Source organism: Salvia hispanica, chromosome 6 (genome assembly GCF_029641045.1).
Source record: "Salvia hispanica isolate PSC_SH4W2 chromosome 6, Shi_PSC_v1, whole genome shotgun sequence".
NCBI lineage: Eukaryota > Viridiplantae > Streptophyta > Magnoliopsida > Lamiales > Lamiaceae > Salvia > Salvia hispanica.
The window spans coordinates 48,338,151-48,357,710 of record NC_142697.1 but is presented as its reverse complement, the minus strand read 5'-3'; the positions used below and the strand labels follow the sequence as shown (position 1 = coordinate 48,357,710).

Sequence of the window (19,560 nt, the reverse complement as noted above, 5' to 3'; positions counted from 1 at the left end):
TAATCCTAGATGGATAGTCTCATGATAATTAGTCATAGCCCCCTCCAACTAAAATAATCCCACAACTTAATCCTAGATGGATAGTCTCATGATTATTAGTCATGACAACCGAATGACACGTAATTCTATAAATTAATGATATTTTATTACCTGGAACCAAACAGTGAGATTATAAACTTTTGTTAAATATTTTATAACCTAGTGATAAAGATATATTGAGCCCAAATTGATACTCATCTATTTTGTTATACTGCATAAAACCGGAATATCCTATTCTTTTTTATCAAGTAAAATGGAAAAGACAAAAAAAAAGTGGTTCCTATTTTCCTATCCAATCCTCTGCACTAAATTGGGACAAAATTTGACAATCCCCAAATTCCAAACCCTAATTGCCAAATCCAAATCCAAATTCCATGATGATTTTACCGCCAAAAAGCAAATGCTGTGCTCTCCCTCTTCATCTCCATCTCTCCTTCAAACCATCTCCAACCAGAAAAACCGCCGCCCGAATCCGCTTCCCCATCCCCACAACACGAAAACTTTCCTTGCCTGGCCTCAAAGGTCGGAGTCTTACAGTTTCGAGCTCATCAGCGCCGCATTTGCAGCCAAATGATGAGACGGATAGCGCCGAAGAGTTCAAAGTGGAACTTGGTCGGCTGCTGGCACTTTTGCCGGAAGAGATGCGGCACAGGGTGAGCGAACATCCCGAGCTACATGACTTGATTGAGGTGGTCATGGACTTGGGCCGGAAGCCGCTGGCCCGCTTCCCGTCCGGGGATTTCGTGCTGTCTGATAACCCGATTTCAATGGAGGACATTCTTCATGCTACAGCTCAGGTGTGCTGATTTTCAGCCCGGAAGATGGCCGTTTTCTCTGTTTTGCTTCTATCAAATAATCAAATAGCTAACCATACTGCAGGTTGGGGACTTTGCAGTTGATAACCGAGCGGGAATTAGCAGAACACTGCATCGTATTAGCGCAATTAGAAATAGGAAAGGTGCAATTATCGGTTTAACTTGTCGTGTTGGTCGTGCGGTGTCCGGAAGTGCCAATCTATTGCGTGATCTAGTTAAAGATGGTGCTTCATTGCTACTTATCGGGCCTCCTGGGGTGGGGAAAACCACAATTATCAGGTTACTTTCTGCATATATTTACAAGTAGTATTAATGATTAGATAGAGCATGATGGGACCTGTGGGCTATATATTCTAGAGGAACTTACTTGTGCATACTGATCTTATATAAATTCTACTATTAGTAAAACAACTACATGTTCTTTATTTTTTGAAGGGACATAGCCCGTATGCTTGCAAATGAGTATGAGATGCGCGTAATGATTGTTGACACCTCAAATGAAATTGGAGGTGATGGAGATATTCCACACTCAGGAATAGGCCATGCTCGCAGGATGCAAGTTCCGCACACTGATGTTCAACATAAGGTATGAATACTGCTCGCATCATTACATGAACAAAATTAAACAGGTGTAATGTAAAGATACTATTTTTCTCATAATCATACAATATCCTATCATCTGTTACGATTTCTATTTTAGATTCCAAATATTTTGACAAGCAATGTGGTCGTATTTTTTTAATAACTTGGCAGGTGTTGATAGAAGCCGTTGAAAATCATATGCCACAAGTGATTGTGATTGATGAGATTGGCACAAAGCTTGAAGCTGCAGCTGCTAGTACAATTGCTCAACGTGGAATTCAACTAGTTGCAACTGCTCATGGAGTAACCATTGAGAACTTAGTGATGAATCCTGCATTAGAGATGCTTGTTGGAGGAGTGCAGGTAATTCTGGTGTTCTACTTTCTAGGACTCTTTAGTCTTTATAACATCACTTGAAAGTTATCGATCGATTTTACTACCATGGTTTAGAGGTTTCTAATAACTAAGTTGTTGCTGGATTCTTTTAGTTATTTTTTTACTTTTTTACGTCTTAGGTTGACAAATTTTGTCCTTGAAACACTGTTGTTACTGCTTCCCAGAGTGTAACACTGGGCGATGAAGAGGCAAGCAGGAGAGGAGTTCAAAAAAGTGTGTTGGAAAGAAAAGGGCCGTCAACTTTCACTTGTGGCGTGGAGATAATTTCTAAAGCAGAGTTACGAGTCCATCGTAATCTAGAAGCAACAGTAGATGCTATACTTGCAGGTCTTGACTCCTTTCTGTTTGATAAATGATGTTTTTACTTTTGTTTTCTCATTTTTGGCTACCATGTCAAGTTTATATGCTGTTCCTTTAACCTTAAGTAGGTCGCTACCCTAGATTTGAGGTCCGAAAGTTGAATAACGAAACAAATGGATTGGAGCCAAGTTTATTCACTCCTGATTTGTCTGAGATTGAGACGAGCAGTGAAAGTTGGACTGAAGATACTTCTGAAATGATTGATGATTCATCTTTCCAGGATGCATTTGCCTCAGAAGGGACTTCTTATGAAGATGAGGACCATCTCCGTATATTTCTTTATGGGGTAAGAACCACTAGATTCCTTATAAAGAGTGGTGGATTGGTAACTTAAACACAAGCAGTGTTGTAGATATCAGAGGCAAGCATCATGCAAGGGATAAAGCAGTTGAAGATAGATGATACAATCGAATTTACTGACAACATCAGTGAAGCAGATGTGCTAATAGCTTTGCAGTCCAAGCTCAAAAAGAATTCTCGGCTACAAGCTGCTGCAAGATCTCAGAGCCTTCCTACCTATGTCATCAAGGTAAGCACCGCGATCATTTATCTTTTAAAATTCCTTTCATTATGGTAAACAATACCTATTGAATGGGATAAAATAGAAGGTTGTTTCCCTCTGTCAATATTTTATTCTTCTTTATATTTTACTTTTATCATTTACTTGTTGTTTATCCTTTTGCAGACGACCTCTTTGGCTCAGATAATGAGGACTATTCAATCTTTAATGTCTGACTATGCAGATGGTTTTGAATTTTATGAATCTGACGCTAAGGCAAATGACTCGGAGAAAATTGATGCTTTGGAGGTAATTTAGAAAAGAGGGGTGGAAAATGTTGCGTCATTGTGTGAAATATCGTGGCTGAAAAAGCTTGTGCCTTTTGTGCCATATGCTACAACTACTCTTGTTGTTCTGGGCTTTTTATGACTATTAGCTGCTAGAAATGGAGAAGGATAACTGCAGCGTTTATATAACTTATACTTGGGTAGTAATTTATACTCTGAAAGCTATTTGCAAGTGTTTCTTTTCGTGATCGAGAATGGTAGAAAATGAACTCTTTTTTTCTTTTTTGAATAGATGTCATAAGGTAATATCCTTGTTCTAATATCTTTCTATTTGTAATGGCTTGATGCTTACTTTTATTTATCTATCTATTTATTTGCATTGGAATGGCATAAGTCAGTATTGACAAAAAGAGCTGTTCTTTCTATCTACACAGGAAGCAAGAATCGCAGTTGAGCAAAGAGTAATCCCAAAGGGAGAGCCCGTTGATCTGCTTCCCCGCTCATTAAACATAATATTGCTTCAGAAGGACCTCATTCGTAAATACAATCTCAAAACAGAAAGAATTGTTTCTGAGCTTGGTGTGCGGCTCAGGATCCTTCCCTTACAGAGCACAGCCAACGAAGGCAGTTCAGAAGAAAAAGAAGCCACCGACTCTGAAAACTTTTATGAGCTAAACAATGAAACAAACGGGTCTGCTATCACTGTCAACCGATTACCTCTCCTTCCTGACTAAATATAGTTGGTCCAAATATCATAGAAGCACAGGTATGTTTTGCATTCTGATAATATGCTTATCTTTGACCGTTTAGACCATTTAGTTAGTGCTAGTTTCTCTTATGATATTGGTGTTCTTTCGGTTAGTTGAATCTTGCCTTTTCCATGATTCAACTACTCCAGAAATTACTTTAAAACAAACAAGATAAGCATAAATATAGTTTTTAGGAGAAAAACTGGAAAAAATGGATAGCTGTATAAGTATTGAGAGTCTTGACTTAAAGTTAGTGCTCCAAATCAAATTTGATCTACACCATTTTATTTTATTTATTATTTGGTGCTCTTTATTCCCACTTTAATCCATGTAAGAGTATTCAAATGCTTATCCAGAATCCCAAAGTCAAACCTTTTCAATAGTTCTTTTCCATATGTAGAGATACAAATATGAAAGGGATAACATTAATTTCTGCTACCTTTATATTCTGAACGTGCATACGCAAAAAGATGATTCTTTATGAAGTTGACCTAAATTAGTATGACTCAAAATCATTGTTGTTCATTATATAAAAAGATTGCCACTTTCTGTGGTGGGTCAGCTCATTGCATAATTTGCATTGGTCGGCATTTTTGTGATGCAAATTAATGCTAATTTGCTTGCTTTCTTTGCCCAATTTAATTTCTTGGTATCAGTTAGAAGGATTGTTAAGCAACTGCAGTATATTCTTGAAGTTAATTTTTAATTGGGTGCTCTTTTGGATTATGACTTTTAAGAAAGATAGAATCATACGCAGCCGGCCTTTAGTTAACCGGTAAGGATCACCTACGGCAAATCCTAACTCATCTCCTAATACATACACATATACATGAGTGACGGACCCCACCATCATTTATTATGTATGTGTGTATGTATTAGGAGATGGATTAGGATTTGCCGTATGTGATCTAGTATGGTTAACCGAAATTAATTGGAGTTAATATTATTTTGATTAGGATTTATTAATCCACAATTTGGGTTTAATCCATCAATAGCTAAGATTTTGCTGAACCTTAAGGGGATGTTTATATTTTAGGATTAGCCTATATAGCTAAATAAAAATATAGGTTAATTCATTATTTACTGAGATGGATTGAAACTTTAGGATATCACAAGGCCCTTGATAATTTAGTATAAGTAAAATGTCTAGTTATATACTCCCTCCGTCCCCGATTAAGAGTCACACTTTTCCATTTCGGTCCGTCCCCAATTAAGAGTCACACTTCATTTTTACCATAAATAGTAAGTAGGTCTCACATTCCACTAACTCAATTCACTCACATTTTATTATAAAACCAATATAAAAAAATAGGTCTCACATTCCACTAACTTTTTCAACCAACTTTTCTTCACATTTCTTAAAACTCGTGCCCCGTCAAAGTCTGACTTAATCGGGGATGGAGGGAGTAATGCCTTGGCATCAAGAACATGTACATGCTTTTCCCCATTTCTTGTCATCTTCATCTTTATATTTATCCCAATTCATGCCAATTTGAAGTGGAAAGTCTTTCTGCATTTATTTATTACTCTATTTTATATTTTGGTGATTTTAGGATCCTCCTTTTTTCACTATTAACCTTTTCAGGTGGGGGAGGAATGTCACATCTAAACTATTCACCGTACGAGAACAAGGTTGATTGGAATCCATATTAGCTTTCTTTCGAATGTGCTCTTTTTACATTTAAAGGTGATTTAATGTTTTCTTATCATTTTTAAGTCCATCTTTTAGCATTATTTATGTGGTTCACAAATCACAATGGTGCTCTAGAATTGAATAAAATCACAAGTGATAGGCTATCTATATGTGTTTTTGTCCTTGTGTTGTCTTTGTTGTTTTGTGAAAGTGCTTCTCTAGAATCCAAAATAACAATCTACAGCACTCAATTTTTCCTCAAATCAGATGGCACAATGGGTTATAGCTAGGCTGTTATGGGTAGTTTGTTTTAACTTTTTATGTGATCTTGTCTGTTTTATTTAACTTTTTTTTTAATTTACAATTTAAAATAGACAATCTCTAGCTGGCTTCCATTACCAGTTTTGGCCCAACTATATTCTGCACATATATTTCTCTTTTATTGAACCAATTCTTGCTTGATTTTCTTCATTGAACTACTATTATCATGTTTGCTTCGATTTGCCAAAAACTTGGAAAAATGTGAGAATTTAGGTGGTTTTAACTGTGAATAATTTTTAATGTGCGTGTCTGAAGTGTAACCTTCCAATTACAATACTTGAAATTGGAGGTTAATTGTGGCGTTTTGTTTAATTTTATGTTTTTTTTAGCATGCCTAACCCTTTTAGGTGGTGGCTACCCTTTTACATGTAACCCTTCACCTTTAAAAAAATAATAATATTATCAGTGGAAAATCGTGGCCCTTCAGAGCCCCATGGGCAGAGAATCAGCACTCTAGATCTTCACACACATTCACACCTATATATATTATGATAAATGTTAGTACTCCCTCCGTCCCCTATTAAGAGTCACACTTTTCCATTTCGGTCCGTCCTCAATTAAGAGTCACACTTCATTTTTACCCTAAATGGTAAGTATGTCTCACATTCCACTAACTCAATTCACTCACATTTTATTATAAAACTAATATAAAAAAATTGTACCCACATTCCACTAACTTTTTCAACCAATTTTTCTTTACATTTCTTAAAATCTGTGCCCGGTCAAAGTGTGACTAATAGGAGACGGAGGGAGTATTATATTCTATGTGAGACTATTAGTGACCGTGAGCATCATTTTCGTTTAGTCAACGTTAGCGTTATTTGTTTTGTTTTATATATAGTAAGTATTTGTTTTGATTTTAATACCTCAAAAATTGTTATTGACGTCGTCTATTTTACAAATCTAGTTAAAAATTAAAAATTGATTTGTTCATTTTCTCTAACTTGAGATGAAGGAAGAAAATAACATAAGTATCAAACTTTGATATTTATGTAATTTGTAAAACTAATAATGCTAATGACAAATTTAAGATAAATTAAAGCATGTCTAATAAATACCAAGTGTATATGCACACAAATAGTAATAGTACTATATATGTATACACATAGGTAGAAAGATATGGAGTGGACTATATGCTTTGTGGTGTCAGCAAAAATGCAAGAGTTCAACATAAATGACTTGGCAAGTGCTTTTCTACTATTATTTCAAATCAAATTCATCACTTCTTTCTATAGGATTGGGTAAGTAAGTTGGATGGGGAGTTGGAGTTTTATTTGCAGATGATGAAGAGAAGATGTGGATTTGCAATCTGCATATAAGAATTTTATAAATTATGAAAGTTGGCAAAACAAGATTTAAGTGAGTATTTTGTATCTACATGTAACTTAATTAAATATTGATAAATTTACAAATTAATAGAAAATGGCTAAGGTCATAAAGAAAAGGAATGGATAACTCCTTTGCTTATATCTCCAATAAAAACATGCTAGCCTAGACAATAATTATTTAATTAGAAAAACAAAAGGTACTAGGATAAACATAACGAAAAGGAATGGATAACTTAAAAACCCACGTTGGCCATTGAAGATACTCGTAAGGTCAAATAGCAATGATATCAACACCAATAACACCACATATTTGCATAATTTAATCAACAATTGCCATGTGTGTTATTTTATTTTGAGTTCATTGCTATTTCTTTTTGACATAAGCCAAAATTGGCGAATAATAAAGGACAAAAGCAAAACGCAATTTGTTTTCTTTGATCACATTTGACCCTCATATGCTTATGCTACATTGAAGAATGGTAAAATACTTTCTACAAATCAATATTTAGCCTTGTAATTGAACAATAATCTAAACTTTTGACTCTATAGTGATTTTTATGTTCAAAGTTTGAAAAATACATATATAGCATATATGTTCTTACAATGTTCACTTAATAGTACCGTGTTAAATTTTACGATCAATTAATCTGGCGTCGCCTATAATTTGTCAAAAGTTTGAACTAGAAATCACGAAAAATCACACAATTCATCTGGCGTCGACTATAATTCATCTTCGAAGCAAGAGGGCCCGATCAAGGAGCGATTACGAAGTCTTTCAAGGGTGGCTCCTTTGGGGCCAAAGGTGGAAATATAATTGAAATGCTACTACCCCAATACTATTATTTATACACACAAGAGTCGTTTTCCTTATGAATATATATGTATAGTACTACTCTTATTTGATTGCATGGCTTTGCCTACGTTAGCCCACTTTGAATCACAAGTGGAAATCCCCTCTTCCAATTTGGCTCCTTCTCTTCTCATCACTCTATAAATACCCATCTCTCCAATCTCCACATATCTACCTTCATCTCTCATCATACTACCATATTTCTTTCACACACACACACACACACACATTCAATATGGCAAGCCTAAGGTTTTGGTTGTGTTTTGTCTTGATTTCATTCACATTCTCCGCGGCTCAGTCTCGAATCCTCCCTGGCCCCGCCCCACCACCGGGGAGACGGGCATTGATCGACAGCGCCCAAGAAGCGATCAAGGAGAGCTTGAAGAGGAAGGAAACCGCGGAAAACTGGTACCACGTCAACCGGGTCAGCCCAGGCGGACCCGACCCGAAACATCACTAAGAGCATTACATATATATGATGAATGTAATTTGAGAGACACAGAGAGGCTTTTAGTTTTTCATTGATTTCTCATCACTTTTCCTCTTTTTTTTTTTTCATTTTCTGGTTGTTTAGTTTTATTTAAGTATTTAAGTACTATAGTAGCATGCAGTGGTGATCACTTGGAGTGTACTTTGTTATATTGTGATGAATTTAATATTTTATGAGCTTTTGAACTATTTTAGTATTGTGGAGCATTTACTTAGTTCAATGTAGTAATATATTATCTTTGCGTTTTTAGTACTTCTAAAATACATAAAGGGAGAATAATTTAGAGCTACCACGATTTGTTTTATGTAGCCTTTTTGTGACGCTGATGGTTGAATGAGACAGACTATAGTAGTTTAATTTATGCATACTATATGATTAATAATTTAATAATAATTGCGAATTATATACATGTATTTTACATTAGTAGAGCCGAAGATTGTTGTGATGCTCACGAGCTTAATCGACCATGATCAACTCCAAATTAATGAGCTTTCTAAAGTTAGATTTGTGTTTAAAATGGTGATTTTGTGTTTTAATTATTAAATATATTATTTTATTCTCGATGTACGGAAAATTGTTAAATACACCCCTAATGCTTACTCTAAAGTTCAAAGAACCTCCTAATGTAGTTTTAGGTACAAACAAACCTTTAACATTATAAATTAATTAACATATATACATGCCCCTTGACCCACTATTTTACCACTCTATTCTAGTTTTATATCATAGTAGTATTATTTAATTTTGTGCATTAACAATAAGAACTAGGTTACTTTTTCATCAGTACTTAAACTCATACTTTATCACGTAGTTTCTATTTAGTTTTGCAAAAAATAATCAAAAGCACTTATTATTAATTTTACCTATTACTACATTTTGTGCACATAAATAGATTAAAAATTTCTACTACTATTAAATTATGTGGTCGATCGAAAACTCAACCTCGTTATTGAAAAGTTTAAACCAACTAAATGTTGAATTTGTCAAGAGTATTTATATGACTTTATGGCATCTTTCCCCTATTGAGGGGGTTATGATTTGTTGGGTATTAATTCATTTTTGGGATTTAATCAAGAGACAAAATACATCTAGTTTTTCAGTATATTCATCAATTCTGTAGATCATTCTATGCTACATCTGGTTTACAAGAATCTTTAGCAGTAGAATAGCAGATTCTACGAATGAGAAAACACGAAAACCTGGCCGCGTGTGCAGCAGTGTATTTCAACAAATAGACATCGTGTGTTCGCCTTGAGTTCTCTTCACCCAGTCCAGAATGCTGCTACAATCATCAGGCGAGACGAAGAGCCTTCACAAAGCCGTAGATTTCAATTTAGCAGTAGAATAGCACGAATCGAACTCTAATTCTTGACAGATCTATATGAGAATGCAGATAAAAGACGCGAGAAATGACTACCTATTTTGAGTGCGATAAGCCTTAAGTAGACGGACTTCCTTTGGATGCGTCATGTCCTTCTCCATGCAGAGCGACTGAGGCACTTTAAGGTTCCCTGATTGGTCTTCGTACGCGTCACATATGAATCTCAGCACATCTTCCTGCAATCAAGATAAAGGTAGATTCTATGACAACACAGCCGGTCAAAATCAATAGACTCGAAACATGTTCTTTCCATACCATGGGCCTTGAGGCATTAATCCAGCTGTAGATGGGCTCGTTCCGAAACCATGTCAACTGTCTCTTTGCAAAATTTCTGCAATTTTATACCCAACTCGATTTTACTATTCAAGTTACTAAAAAATAACTCTCTATCATTCCTATGACTCATCGGAATAATTTACCGAGAAGCTTTTTGAAACTCAGACAGAAATCTGTAGAATTCTCTAGAAGAACTCCAGCCCTGTTGTTCTCTGGCCCTTAGCAGAAAGTCCATAGCCTAAGAATTTCAAAAACAAGGAAAACAAACTCAAACACCGGCCTTACGACAAAGATCCTCAGAAATGGAACTGGAAGCATACTTGTCTATAGCCAATTGCTCGACTTGCAGAATTGGAATTAGGCATAAGGCCCAAATCAAGAAGCCACTTTGACTCCGATAAAATTCCATCATCTAGCATAGGAAAAGACAACTTAAAGCAGTAAGTTCTTGCAAATATGACTAGTTTCCTACATAGGTGTATATATGTAGAAGACGCCATAAACTTTCTCTTTACCTAAAAGCATATCTTCACACCTGAAATCAATTGATCTGTAAAGATCCAGCCTTTGTGTGGAAAGGAAGAAACAAACAAAATCATAGTCCAGGTCGTTTGAGTCTTTCTTTTGAGGTTCACTATTTGAAGAGTGTATGTCAGACGATTCTGCATCATTCGATTCCAACTTCTCCTTGAAAGAATTATAGGGTACTTTAAAGGCTGATGGAGATGTGCCACTAGACTGCATGATTAAAACAATCATGGCATTCAGATGTTTATTTAGAACAGAATAAAAAGATGATATGTTCTAATTCTCAACCAACCTTAAGAATTTCAAGTCTGCGACGCAACCGATACCAATCATTTGCTGCTAATGACTCGACACCTGGATCGCCTGCTTTGACAACCAATTGTACAGCTGCATCCCAGTGACCATCCCTCTGAAATTCTGCAAGTTCTGAATGCACTTCCGAGGTGATCTCAGGTGAGGCTTGTGGAACATCCGGTTTCCCATATATGAACCTTACACAACAGTAATGAAAATTTAGAAGAATGCATTTTTCAATGTTATAATGATCAAAAGAAAAAAAAAAAAAAAGCCATGAATTAAACGTAAGCAACATACCACCGTAAGTACAACCCTGTACCGCCTGTCACAATTGGGACACGGCCTCTAAAAAGAACTTCCTCTGTTTTTTGCCTCGCATCCTCATAAAATTTTCCAACAGAATAATCTGATAGACCAAGAAAATTCTTTTATGAGATACATCAAACATTAAAAGCCACAAAATTTAGTAATGAAAGCCCATGTAAGCATAGAAACCACATTTGAATCTTATTTTAGCTTGTGGTAGCACTCGAACTGATGGATTTTCATTCCAAAGATGCTTGATTAATGATGCATTGTAAAACAGTTACAAATGAACCAATAAAACCATCAAAATATAGTACTCCATGTTTTAACAGATTTGAAATCAATCTCACAGTCCAACAACAAAGAAGATAACGAAAAATTCTTTAAAGGAAGGATTTTTAATCCCCATCCTGGTCCCGCAGCTTAAAAAAAGAAGGAAAAACTGATGAAAATGTTTTCGCTACGTGAGCGTGACGTACTGTATAACCGCAATAGCACTATATATCTATATCACAAACAATATCTCAGTGATGTTGCCAGGAACTGCTTTCCTCAGGTTAATAAGAGCAAAGAGTTAATATATTCACTTTTCATATCTCAACACAATATAGCATAAGCGACTTAAGACACACAAGCATGTAAATTAGATTCCTGATCTTTTATGGAGCAAGTTATTACTTATACGATCAAGTCTAATCGCAAAATAATGTCACAGGGCCATATTTCACCTCCAAATAGCTACAGCATAAGAAAATGAATAAGCTTTCAACGCAATCTTTCAAATATTACCTTCAGATGGGTGCAATATGTCCACCAAATGGTGTGGGACTTCCTGGAAAAATTCAAATTCTTGACGTAACTACTTCAGCAACTCCCACACATAAATCAGTGCTCATAACTTCAAGCATATGAGCAATAGTACAATCACTTAAAGCACATTCTTTCAACTTATCAGCAAAAAAATATCATTTTTATCTTCACAAAGTCACAATGAAGCAAAACCATCAGAAACAAAGAGACCATTTCAACAACACAACCACACCTTTTTTTCATTTTCACAAAACTTCAAACCTTATCACAGCAATGCAAGGATCCAATGCAACTACATATGAAATAAACCTTATCATAACCAATTTCCCCAAATTACCAATTACAGAATCAATTTATAACTTTAAATTGAAAGCCAGTAGCTCTGCATCATTACCAAACACACAAATTCAAAACTCGAGAATACCTCTCTGTCTTCCAAGGAGGGCTTTGCTGAACCAATATCAAGCCCTTTATACACCTGCCATCGAAATACAAACTCTCTCAATAATCAAAATTGAAATAAAATTGACACTCCTCAAATGAAATTCTATACCAGAATACTAGAAATTCATTCACCTGGACGGAATCAGCGCTGATGATTTCTCCATTGAGTCGTTTTGCGAGCTCCAAGGCGAGCCTGCTTTTGCCGGCGCCGGTGGGGCCAGAAATCACAATTACTTTCTGCCGCTTGCTTTTTAATGAGCAGGAAGTGGCGAGGAACCTTGTAGCGCAGAAGATGCGGAATGGCGGCGGCGCCTCAGCCGGGGAAGGGAGGCGGAGGCAACACATCCGTACGCCGCCAACTCTCAGACGGCTTATCATTTCGGAACACAGCTGAATTGATAATTTTTTGAATTACTATTTATAGAAAATTATATTCTGATTAAATCGGGGATAATTACACCTCACGTACGAAATGTTCCAATGTTTCAATTGAGTAAGTTTTAAGTTAACAAATAGTATCATACAAAAAATTTGATTAGTGTTGCAAATTAGTACATTCCGTCTAAAAATCACTAACATCGTTACTTTTTCTTATTTTTCATCCTTTCGACTCTAAATTAGCTACAAATATTAGCCGAAAGTAAAATGTGAAGTCATTGCTTAATAAAATGCCCATATGGCAATGCATAAGGTATTATTTAGAGAAATAATATCATGTTTTTTAGGCCTCAATTTTGGAGAAAAAGTAATAGTGCTAGTAATTTTTAGATGGAATGTACTACTTCGCAGCACTAATCAAACTTTTTGTATGATATATGTTAACTTAAAACATTTTGTACTCAATTCAAACATTGATGAAACATTTTGTATGTAGATTGTATATACCCTACTAGGTAACATAGAGAGAGAATGTATAAAAAATTAATTAAAGTTAACGGTGTTAAATGATTTAGACGGAATGTATCAATTTGAAACACTAATTAAACTTTTTGTATGATATTTGTGAACTCAAAACTTTTTGTATTAATTTAAAACATTGATGAAACTTTTTGCAGTAACTACCCCGATTAAATTGAGGAATACGAATTGGTTTTATTTCGATTAAATTGGTTTTTTTTTTATTTTTTGAAAAGGTTGAAATTGTGGTCCTAGATTAAGAAATTTATTGACGGAAAGATGAACCATCACACTATATTCACTCATAAAAAATTCTACAACAAAGTTAGCAAATCCAAGTTTAATAGTAGTAACATTTAAGCTTGAATTGAATTGACTATTTTTTATGTGCTCTCTAGTCTAAAATTATATCGAACTTGTTTTGGTAATTTACTTTTTTTTTAAATCTCTTTACTTTTTTATGATCCCTAATTCACATTAATTGCTAAATTAGAAAGAAATCATAAGCTTAGTTTTCAACTAATAATATATAAATTAAATATAAAAAAAATAATCCATAATATGATGTCCAATCTATTTAATCTCGATATTTTTTAATAAATCCATAAAACAATGTAAGCATGCACAAATTGTAAGCAACCTTAGTTTTCTCATTTGTGTTACCCGACGCCTAACCTCACCAACCAGTTGTTGCATACACTTGAATCATTAAACCTTAAACATATACCAATGTAGTAACCAAACATATCACATAACATAACCACCATGACCACACTGCACCACCGACGGATCCACCTCCTCTTCCGCCTCTCCGTCGTGGCGGTCCTCGCGCTCGGGGCAGCTCGAGTCATTGTAGATAGCTCCCGGAACAGCTACAGCATGTGGCCGAGCAGCTCGATGCTGCTGGAGTGGACAACTGGCCGCAGATATACGACTGCAGTTCCGATCGATGTATCCGTGGACGAGGAAATCGAGGAGGGGTGCAATGTGTTCCAAGGTAGCTGGATTCGGGATAATGAGAGTTTTCCTCTCTATGGAGAAGAAAGTTGCCCGTTTCTGGTGAAACAGACAACTTGCGTCAGGAATGGCAGATCCGATTCTTTTTATCAGAACTGGAGGTGGCAGCCTGACGCGTGTGATTTGCCAAGGTAATATCGGGTAAATGTTCGATTTTGTCCCATCGTTGCAAAAAAATTTACGTAGCATGTTTTTCTTGACATGCACTCTATGATCATGATGTTAGGTTTGATGGTATGAAGTTAATGGAGATGTTGAGAAACAAAAGATTGATGTTTGTTGGAGATTCAGTGCAAAGAGGCATGTTTGAGTCCATGATTTGTTTAGTACACTCTGCACTTCCTCGAGTTGTAACGAGATCCCTCCATCGCATACCTCCGAGGAAAGTTTTCAGAGTCGAGGTACTCACACACACACACACAAACACATACAATGGTTGATCCAGGAAATGAAACTCGTGAGGTCAGACACAATGGCCGGCAATGGGGTTGGTTGACCCACCTGACCTCACCTGGATCTGCCATTGCACACACATTATAGTGCAAATAAAGTTTCTATTTAACGCTTCAATACAATGAAGCATTTGTTAACCAGGTTGTTTCCAATCAACACTAGGAATTCAATGCATCCATCGAGTACTACTGGGCGCCTTTCCTAATCGAGTCGATATCAGACCATGCAACGAACCACACCGTGATGAAACGACTAGTGAAGCTCGATTCCGTAGCTAAGCATAGCAAGGAGTGGGAAGGAGCCGATGTTTTGATTTTCGAGAGTTATATATGGTGGATGTACAAACCTACGATCAATGCCACGTAAAATTATTCTCGTGCGAACTAGACTTCATTTATACGCAGTTTTGGGTTCAACATTACGAGTAGCAATTATGCTTTTACAGGTACGGATCTCTCGACAACGTCCAAGAATACGACGTGACAACGGCATATAGGTTGGCAATGGAGACGTGGGCGAACTGGGTCGATTCGCGCATCAATCCCGAAACCCAGAAGATCTTCTTCGCAACAATGTCACCTACACACTTATGGTAAGTCTAATTTATAATCAGATGTTATAAGACAGCGTATGAATACAGCCATTGTGTCAAATTTTCGTGTGCAGGAGTTGGGAATGGAAGCCCGGGACAGACGGGAACTGCTTCAGCGAGACACACCCGATTGAAGGGCCGTACTGGGGGACTGGTTCGAACCTTGACATCATGGGGGTCGTGGAAGATGTACTCGGGAGATTAAAGGTTAATGTTACTGTTTTGAACATCACCCAGTTGTCCGAATACAGAAAAGATGGCCATCCTTCGATTTTCGGGGAAAGAAAGGGAAAGCTCTTAACGAAAGAACAGAGATCCGATCCCAAGAATTATGCAGATTGCATACATTGGTGCTTACCTGGAGTGCCCGATACTTGGAACGAGATTTTCTACGCGCTACTTTTACAAGATTATCGCGATCAATCCATAATATGACTAGCTAGAATGATGTGATGTAATGTATGAGAGGAGACACCTTTTTTGTCCGTCGGGAAACCACTGCCTCCGGCAGAGAATAGGTCGAGGAACTGTCAAGAAGTAATCAGTATCAAAAACATCCACAGCCTATGTCAGTGAGAATTTTATGATTCACCACAACCACAACACAATGCAAGTATATATAGGTATCCTTATTCTTCTCAAATGTAAGAACTAGTAGAAATTTAATAAAAGAAACAATTTGTCATAAAAACACTAGCCAAAAGCAGCTGTTAGCTTTTTCCTCAAAAAAACAAAAACAAAGAGGTCTGAAGTTTTAAATTAATGAAAATTTGATAATATAGAAAAAATATATATCTGGTTGAAGAAATGGCCTCCAGCGTTACCGATGGAAATGTGACACTCAGAGCAGCTGCCAGTCGTTTTCACTCATCTCCTGAGACGACTGTGTTCCCTCCGCATGTAGAGCTGTGTTCAGAAATGAGGACACGGAACTTTGCGTAAAATGCTGCTTTGATTCCACATCAATGTCACCATACATTATTGCCAACTGCTCGTATTCCTTGGCTATCCTCTTTCGAGAATTAAAGGCACCGTGTATTAATTTCTGTGGAAAAAACAATATTAATGTCAGTGTGGAAATGCCATATGCAATTTATCTGGTTAAGATTGTTTATAATTACAAAAGTAAAAGCATAAAGATATTACCTTATAATAACTGAAATTTTTTCTTCTATAAGAGCTAGGTTGGGGAAAATTGCTGTACAAAACGACACTTCTTCCATCATCATGCTTTACATTTGAGGAAAGGTCGACGTTGTCCAAATCAAGGTCTCCAATTCGGGCACCGAGTCCATACATAAACTCTGCAAAATGATTAAGCATATAATATAAACCGTATGAATAGTTGAAGAACGTATTTCACTAATAGAAGAAGTAAATGTTGATAGAGGTATCGCAGAAATTACCAGATTCAGATGGAGACATTAAAATTTCAGAATGGCGTTTCTTGAAATGTTCTTCATGGCAGATTTTAAATGAACCATCCAAAAATTCTGACCTATTGGCGTGCAATGCGTTGTCATCTGCCAAAACCAACATTAGTTTCTAAGACTTCTATGTATCTTCGAGTACGAAAAAGGATAAAAAAGATAACAACAAGCATAGTAAAAAATAAACAAGATGATAAAAGAGATTAAGACAAAGCAACCATTTGATTCCATCATTAGAGACTTTGTGGAAGATGCAGCAGAAATATCATGAGTGCAACATTCAGATACTCTGGAACTACGAGAGTGCAGGACATCATCAGCCTCCTTAGAAAACTCTGCGCACGAAGACTTTGTAGTCATACAAGAACATGGGGATGTACAATAGGCGGAAGACATGACAGCCACAGTTTCTTCTTTTTCATCGCAAAAAAATGAAAGCACACGTTCAGATGACTGAACTGAGGTCGATAAATCAACACTATCATCTTCAGTAGAGCAGATATTAGACACAGCCATATATTTTTCCTGAACCTCGTCATCAACATCACAAGCAAGAGGAAGTGGTGAATCTGCCAGCGAACAATCTTGAGTCAAAACAGGTACAGGTGGTGAATATAAACTCCCATTTACATCTGAAGAGCAGCTTTTAGACAGAGCCATGTATTTTTCCTGAACATAGTCATCAACATCACAAGCAAGAGGAAGTGGTGAATCCATCAGCGAACAATTATCTTCAGTCAAAACAGGTGCAGGTGCAGAAGATAAACTCCCGTTTGGATCTAAATATTGATCCTCAACCGACTTGCTTTTACAGAACCAAGCAGCGGTCGGAGAATCAAAACGAGGTATTGTGCTGTCTGAGAATACCTCATCTCCTTTTTGCTGGTTCAAATCCCTTCTTTCCTCTTCATGGGCTGAAAATGCAAGCAAAGGAAATACGTCCTCATCAAACTCTGATGAAAAAACGCCACCATCTGTAACATTCTTTTCTGCAGTAATACTGTCTTCGCTATCTGGGACCATGCCATTCCCTTGTTCTCTCTTATTTTGTGCCTCCGGGACATCAGCCAGCTGAGAGATTCGCACCTTGTCATAATCGGAGACATGATTATTTGCCAGTTGCATTTCATCAGCCCAAGTGGAAGTTGCTCCAGTCCTAGAAATTAACACACCATCCTGCACATCAACTTGTTCACCAGCAGCCAATTGTTGCTCGGGCTCTGCAGTGTCCCCAGAGAGTGGAAATATGTCTTGCACTACACCAGAGTAAAGTCTTTTGACAGACATGCCTACACTTTGCACCTTGTTCTCGAAAAATTTCAAAGTATCCTGTTCAAGAGGAGCAACATACAGCTCAATTTCTGAATCGCACTTATTGATGAATGACTGAATCACTGACTTCTTTAGAAAAGAAGCAAAAAGAAGTCTATAATATAGTAATAGACATAACATAGCCACACAACGTTAAGTGATATTTTCTTTGCATCAAAACACTACTCATTCCGACAGAAACGTGCCATGGCAAAAACGAAATAGAAGATGCACTACCTTGTTTACCAATTCATCCATATCCGTACGAAACACGTGCTCCAACTGGTCGAAAATGTTCCCAGCCCAACGATTACTCTTGAAGTCCATCGGCACAATGTTCCCTGGCTCCACCATAAACCTACAATACAATGCAAACAAGTTGAACGAGGATTGAACCTGCAAGCACTCATATATAAGCACAAATTCTTCATCAAATAGAACGAATTTCATTCCAAAATTCAGCTCTAGCCATCAATAAACAATCAAAAAGCTAACTTTTGGCGACAACGCTACAACAAACACCTAACCAGCATGAAATATGCTGAAATTGTCTCTCCAAAATGATTCAATTTCCAATTTAACCATTCAGGCACACAACAAGTTCATGGAAAAGCAGAAGGCGATAAACACAGCTCACAAATTACAACTGAAAACTGTGTCACGCAAAGCTATAAAATACTACTTAAAACCTAGACGATTAAACAAGACATTTAAATGCACACAACTGAGCCAAGCCATTGAAACCACCACCGAAAAAAACTCCAAAAAAAAACGATATTTATTTAAAAAAACTCAACAATTCTGTCGATCATAAAGCTAGTTCACAACTCAAAATTCAGTCTTTCCCCCATTGTACTATTCCAATAGCTGTTTTGTACCAGAATCCAAACCTAAGAGCCGAAAATTCAGTCACAATTCTGTCACACGCAAACACGCAGTGATCAACATCAATTTCATCATAATTCCTGCTATCCGACAGAGCGAGGTGTGATTAAGAGAAAGAAGAGACGAGAAAAGAGGAAGAAGTCTCACCGGCGGTGGATAACCGGCGGCGCCGGTGGCGGAAGCCTTCGCACGTGCTGGTGCGGGTAGAGACTTAGAGAGGTGTTGTAGTCGCACTACTATTAATTTGGTTTTCATATATTTATAGTGAATTTAATGTGAGTTTTTAATGGGATTTAACATGATTTAGGAACTTATTTACTTGTATCTTAGATATGTACGGATATGAAGTGATCTACTCATTTTTAATTAAGAAAAAATTGATTTGTTTTAGTATGGGATTGTTATATTGCTAACTATAATTAAATAAATTAAATATTTAAATTAAGGGTCTTGATCATCAATTTTGGAATGTCAATACGATTAACGTAAAAACGTCAATAAATGTATTAAGGTCAATTTAAAAAAAATTAATTGTAATTAACTTTTAAAAAAATCTCAAAACTTTAAATGAGTATAGCTATCTT

The 19,560-nt window shown here is 36.5% G+C and overlaps 4 protein-coding genes across 5 annotated transcripts; 2 read left to right on the top strand and 2 right to left on the bottom strand.

Moving 5' to 3' along the window:
* Positions 1-314: 314 nt before the first annotated feature.
* On the top strand, positions 315-5,524 carry LOC125203602 (P-loop containing nucleoside triphosphate hydrolases superfamily protein). Its single transcript, XM_048101990.2, has 10 exons — positions 315-836; positions 919-1,133; positions 1,290-1,440; positions 1,608-1,799; positions 1,997-2,159; positions 2,261-2,478; positions 2,545-2,721; positions 2,878-3,000; positions 3,413-3,744; positions 5,313-5,524. The coding sequence occupies exons 1-9, from the start codon at positions 414-416 to the stop codon at positions 3,710-3,712; spliced, it is 1,962 nt and encodes a 653-aa protein (XP_047957947.1). The 5' UTR covers positions 315-413; the 3' UTR covers positions 3,713-3,744; positions 5,313-5,524.
* Positions 5,525-9,422: 3,898 nt separating this feature from the next.
* IPT9 (isopentenyltransferase 9) lies at positions 9,423-12,793 on the bottom strand. The gene is made up of 11 exons (XM_048101754.2): positions 12,524-12,793; positions 12,372-12,425; positions 11,927-11,969; positions 11,129-11,237; positions 10,827-11,025; positions 10,522-10,744; positions 10,327-10,418; positions 10,150-10,244; positions 9,986-10,061; positions 9,767-9,906; positions 9,423-9,658 (listed from the first exon to the last, which is right to left on the bottom strand). Exons 1-11 carry the CDS (start codon positions 12,767-12,769, stop codon positions 9,574-9,576), a joined length of 1,362 nt encoding a protein of 453 aa, XP_047957711.1. The 5' UTR covers positions 12,770-12,793; the 3' UTR covers positions 9,423-9,573.
* Positions 12,794-14,022: 1,229 nt separating this feature from the next.
* On the top strand, positions 14,023-15,941 carry TBL31 (trichome birefringence-like protein (DUF828)). The gene is made up of 5 exons (XM_048107305.2): positions 14,023-14,436; positions 14,532-14,706; positions 14,921-15,120; positions 15,204-15,350; positions 15,425-15,941. Exons 1-5 carry the CDS (start codon positions 14,054-14,056, stop codon positions 15,783-15,785), a joined length of 1,266 nt encoding a protein of 421 aa, XP_047963262.1. The 5' UTR covers positions 14,023-14,053; the 3' UTR covers positions 15,786-15,941.
* Positions 15,942-15,993: 52 nt separating this feature from the next.
* Positions 15,994-19,239, bottom strand: LOC125207805 (uncharacterized). Of its 2 annotated transcripts, XM_089061971.1 has the most exons (7): positions 19,124-19,239; positions 18,329-18,449; positions 17,648-18,109; positions 16,999-17,449; positions 16,757-16,873; positions 16,497-16,654; positions 15,994-16,395 (listed from the first exon to the last, which is right to left on the bottom strand). In XM_089061971.1, the coding sequence occupies exons 2-7, from the start codon at positions 18,443-18,445 to the stop codon at positions 16,192-16,194; spliced, it is 1,509 nt and encodes a 502-aa protein (XP_088918097.1). In that variant the 5' UTR covers positions 18,446-18,449; positions 19,124-19,239; the 3' UTR covers positions 15,994-16,191. The 2 variants fall into 2 exon arrangements, with proteins under 2 accessions (XP_088918097.1, XP_088918096.1); XM_089061970.1 differs by having other exon boundaries at positions 16,999-18,109.
* Between the last annotated feature and the right edge of the window lie 321 nt (positions 19,240-19,560).

Bases quoted from the DNA above. Each gene is read 5' to 3' on its own strand.
- IPT9 (XM_048101754.2), bottom strand. From the start codon at position 12,769: ATGATAAGCCGTCTGAGAGTTGGCGGCGTACGGATGTGTTGCCTCCGC. The intron at 11,026-11,128 runs GTATGTTGCTTA...CTGTTGTGTAAG, and splicing joins ACAGGGTTGTACTTACGGTG to GTTCATATATGGGAAACCGG. The intron at 10,245-10,326 runs GTATGCTTCCAG...TGAAATTCTTAG, and splicing joins GAGCAATTGGCTATAGACAA to GCTATGGACTTTCTGCTAAG.
- LOC125203602 (XM_048101990.2), top strand. From the start codon at position 414: ATGATGATTTTACCGCCAAAAAGCAAATGCTGTGCTCTCCCTCTTCAT. The intron at 1,134-1,289 runs GTTACTTTCTGC...TATTTTTTGAAG, and splicing joins GGGAAAACCACAATTATCAG to GGACATAGCCCGTATGCTTG. The intron at 2,160-2,260 runs GTCTTGACTCCT...AACCTTAAGTAG, and splicing joins AGTAGATGCTATACTTGCAG to GTCGCTACCCTAGATTTGAG.
- LOC125207805 (XM_089061970.1), bottom strand. From the start codon at position 18,445: ATGGTGGAGCCAGGGAACATTGTGCCGATGGACTTCAAGAGTAATCGT. The intron at 18,110-18,328 runs GTAGTGCATCTT...CCTCTTGAACAG, and splicing joins TGGATGAATTGGTAAACAAG to GATACTTTGAAATTTTTCGA. The intron at 16,396-16,496 runs GTAATATCTTTA...TTTTTTCCACAG, and splicing joins AAAATTTCAGTTATTATAAG to AAATTAATACACGGTGCCTT.
- TBL31 (XM_048107305.2), top strand. From the start codon at position 14,054: ATGACCACACTGCACCACCGACGGATCCACCTCCTCTTCCGCCTCTCC. The intron at 14,707-14,920 runs GTACTCACACAC...AATCAACACTAG, and splicing joins GGAAAGTTTTCAGAGTCGAG to GAATTCAATGCATCCATCGA. The intron at 15,121-15,203 runs GTAAAATTATTC...ATGCTTTTACAG, and splicing joins AAACCTACGATCAATGCCAC to GTACGGATCTCTCGACAACG.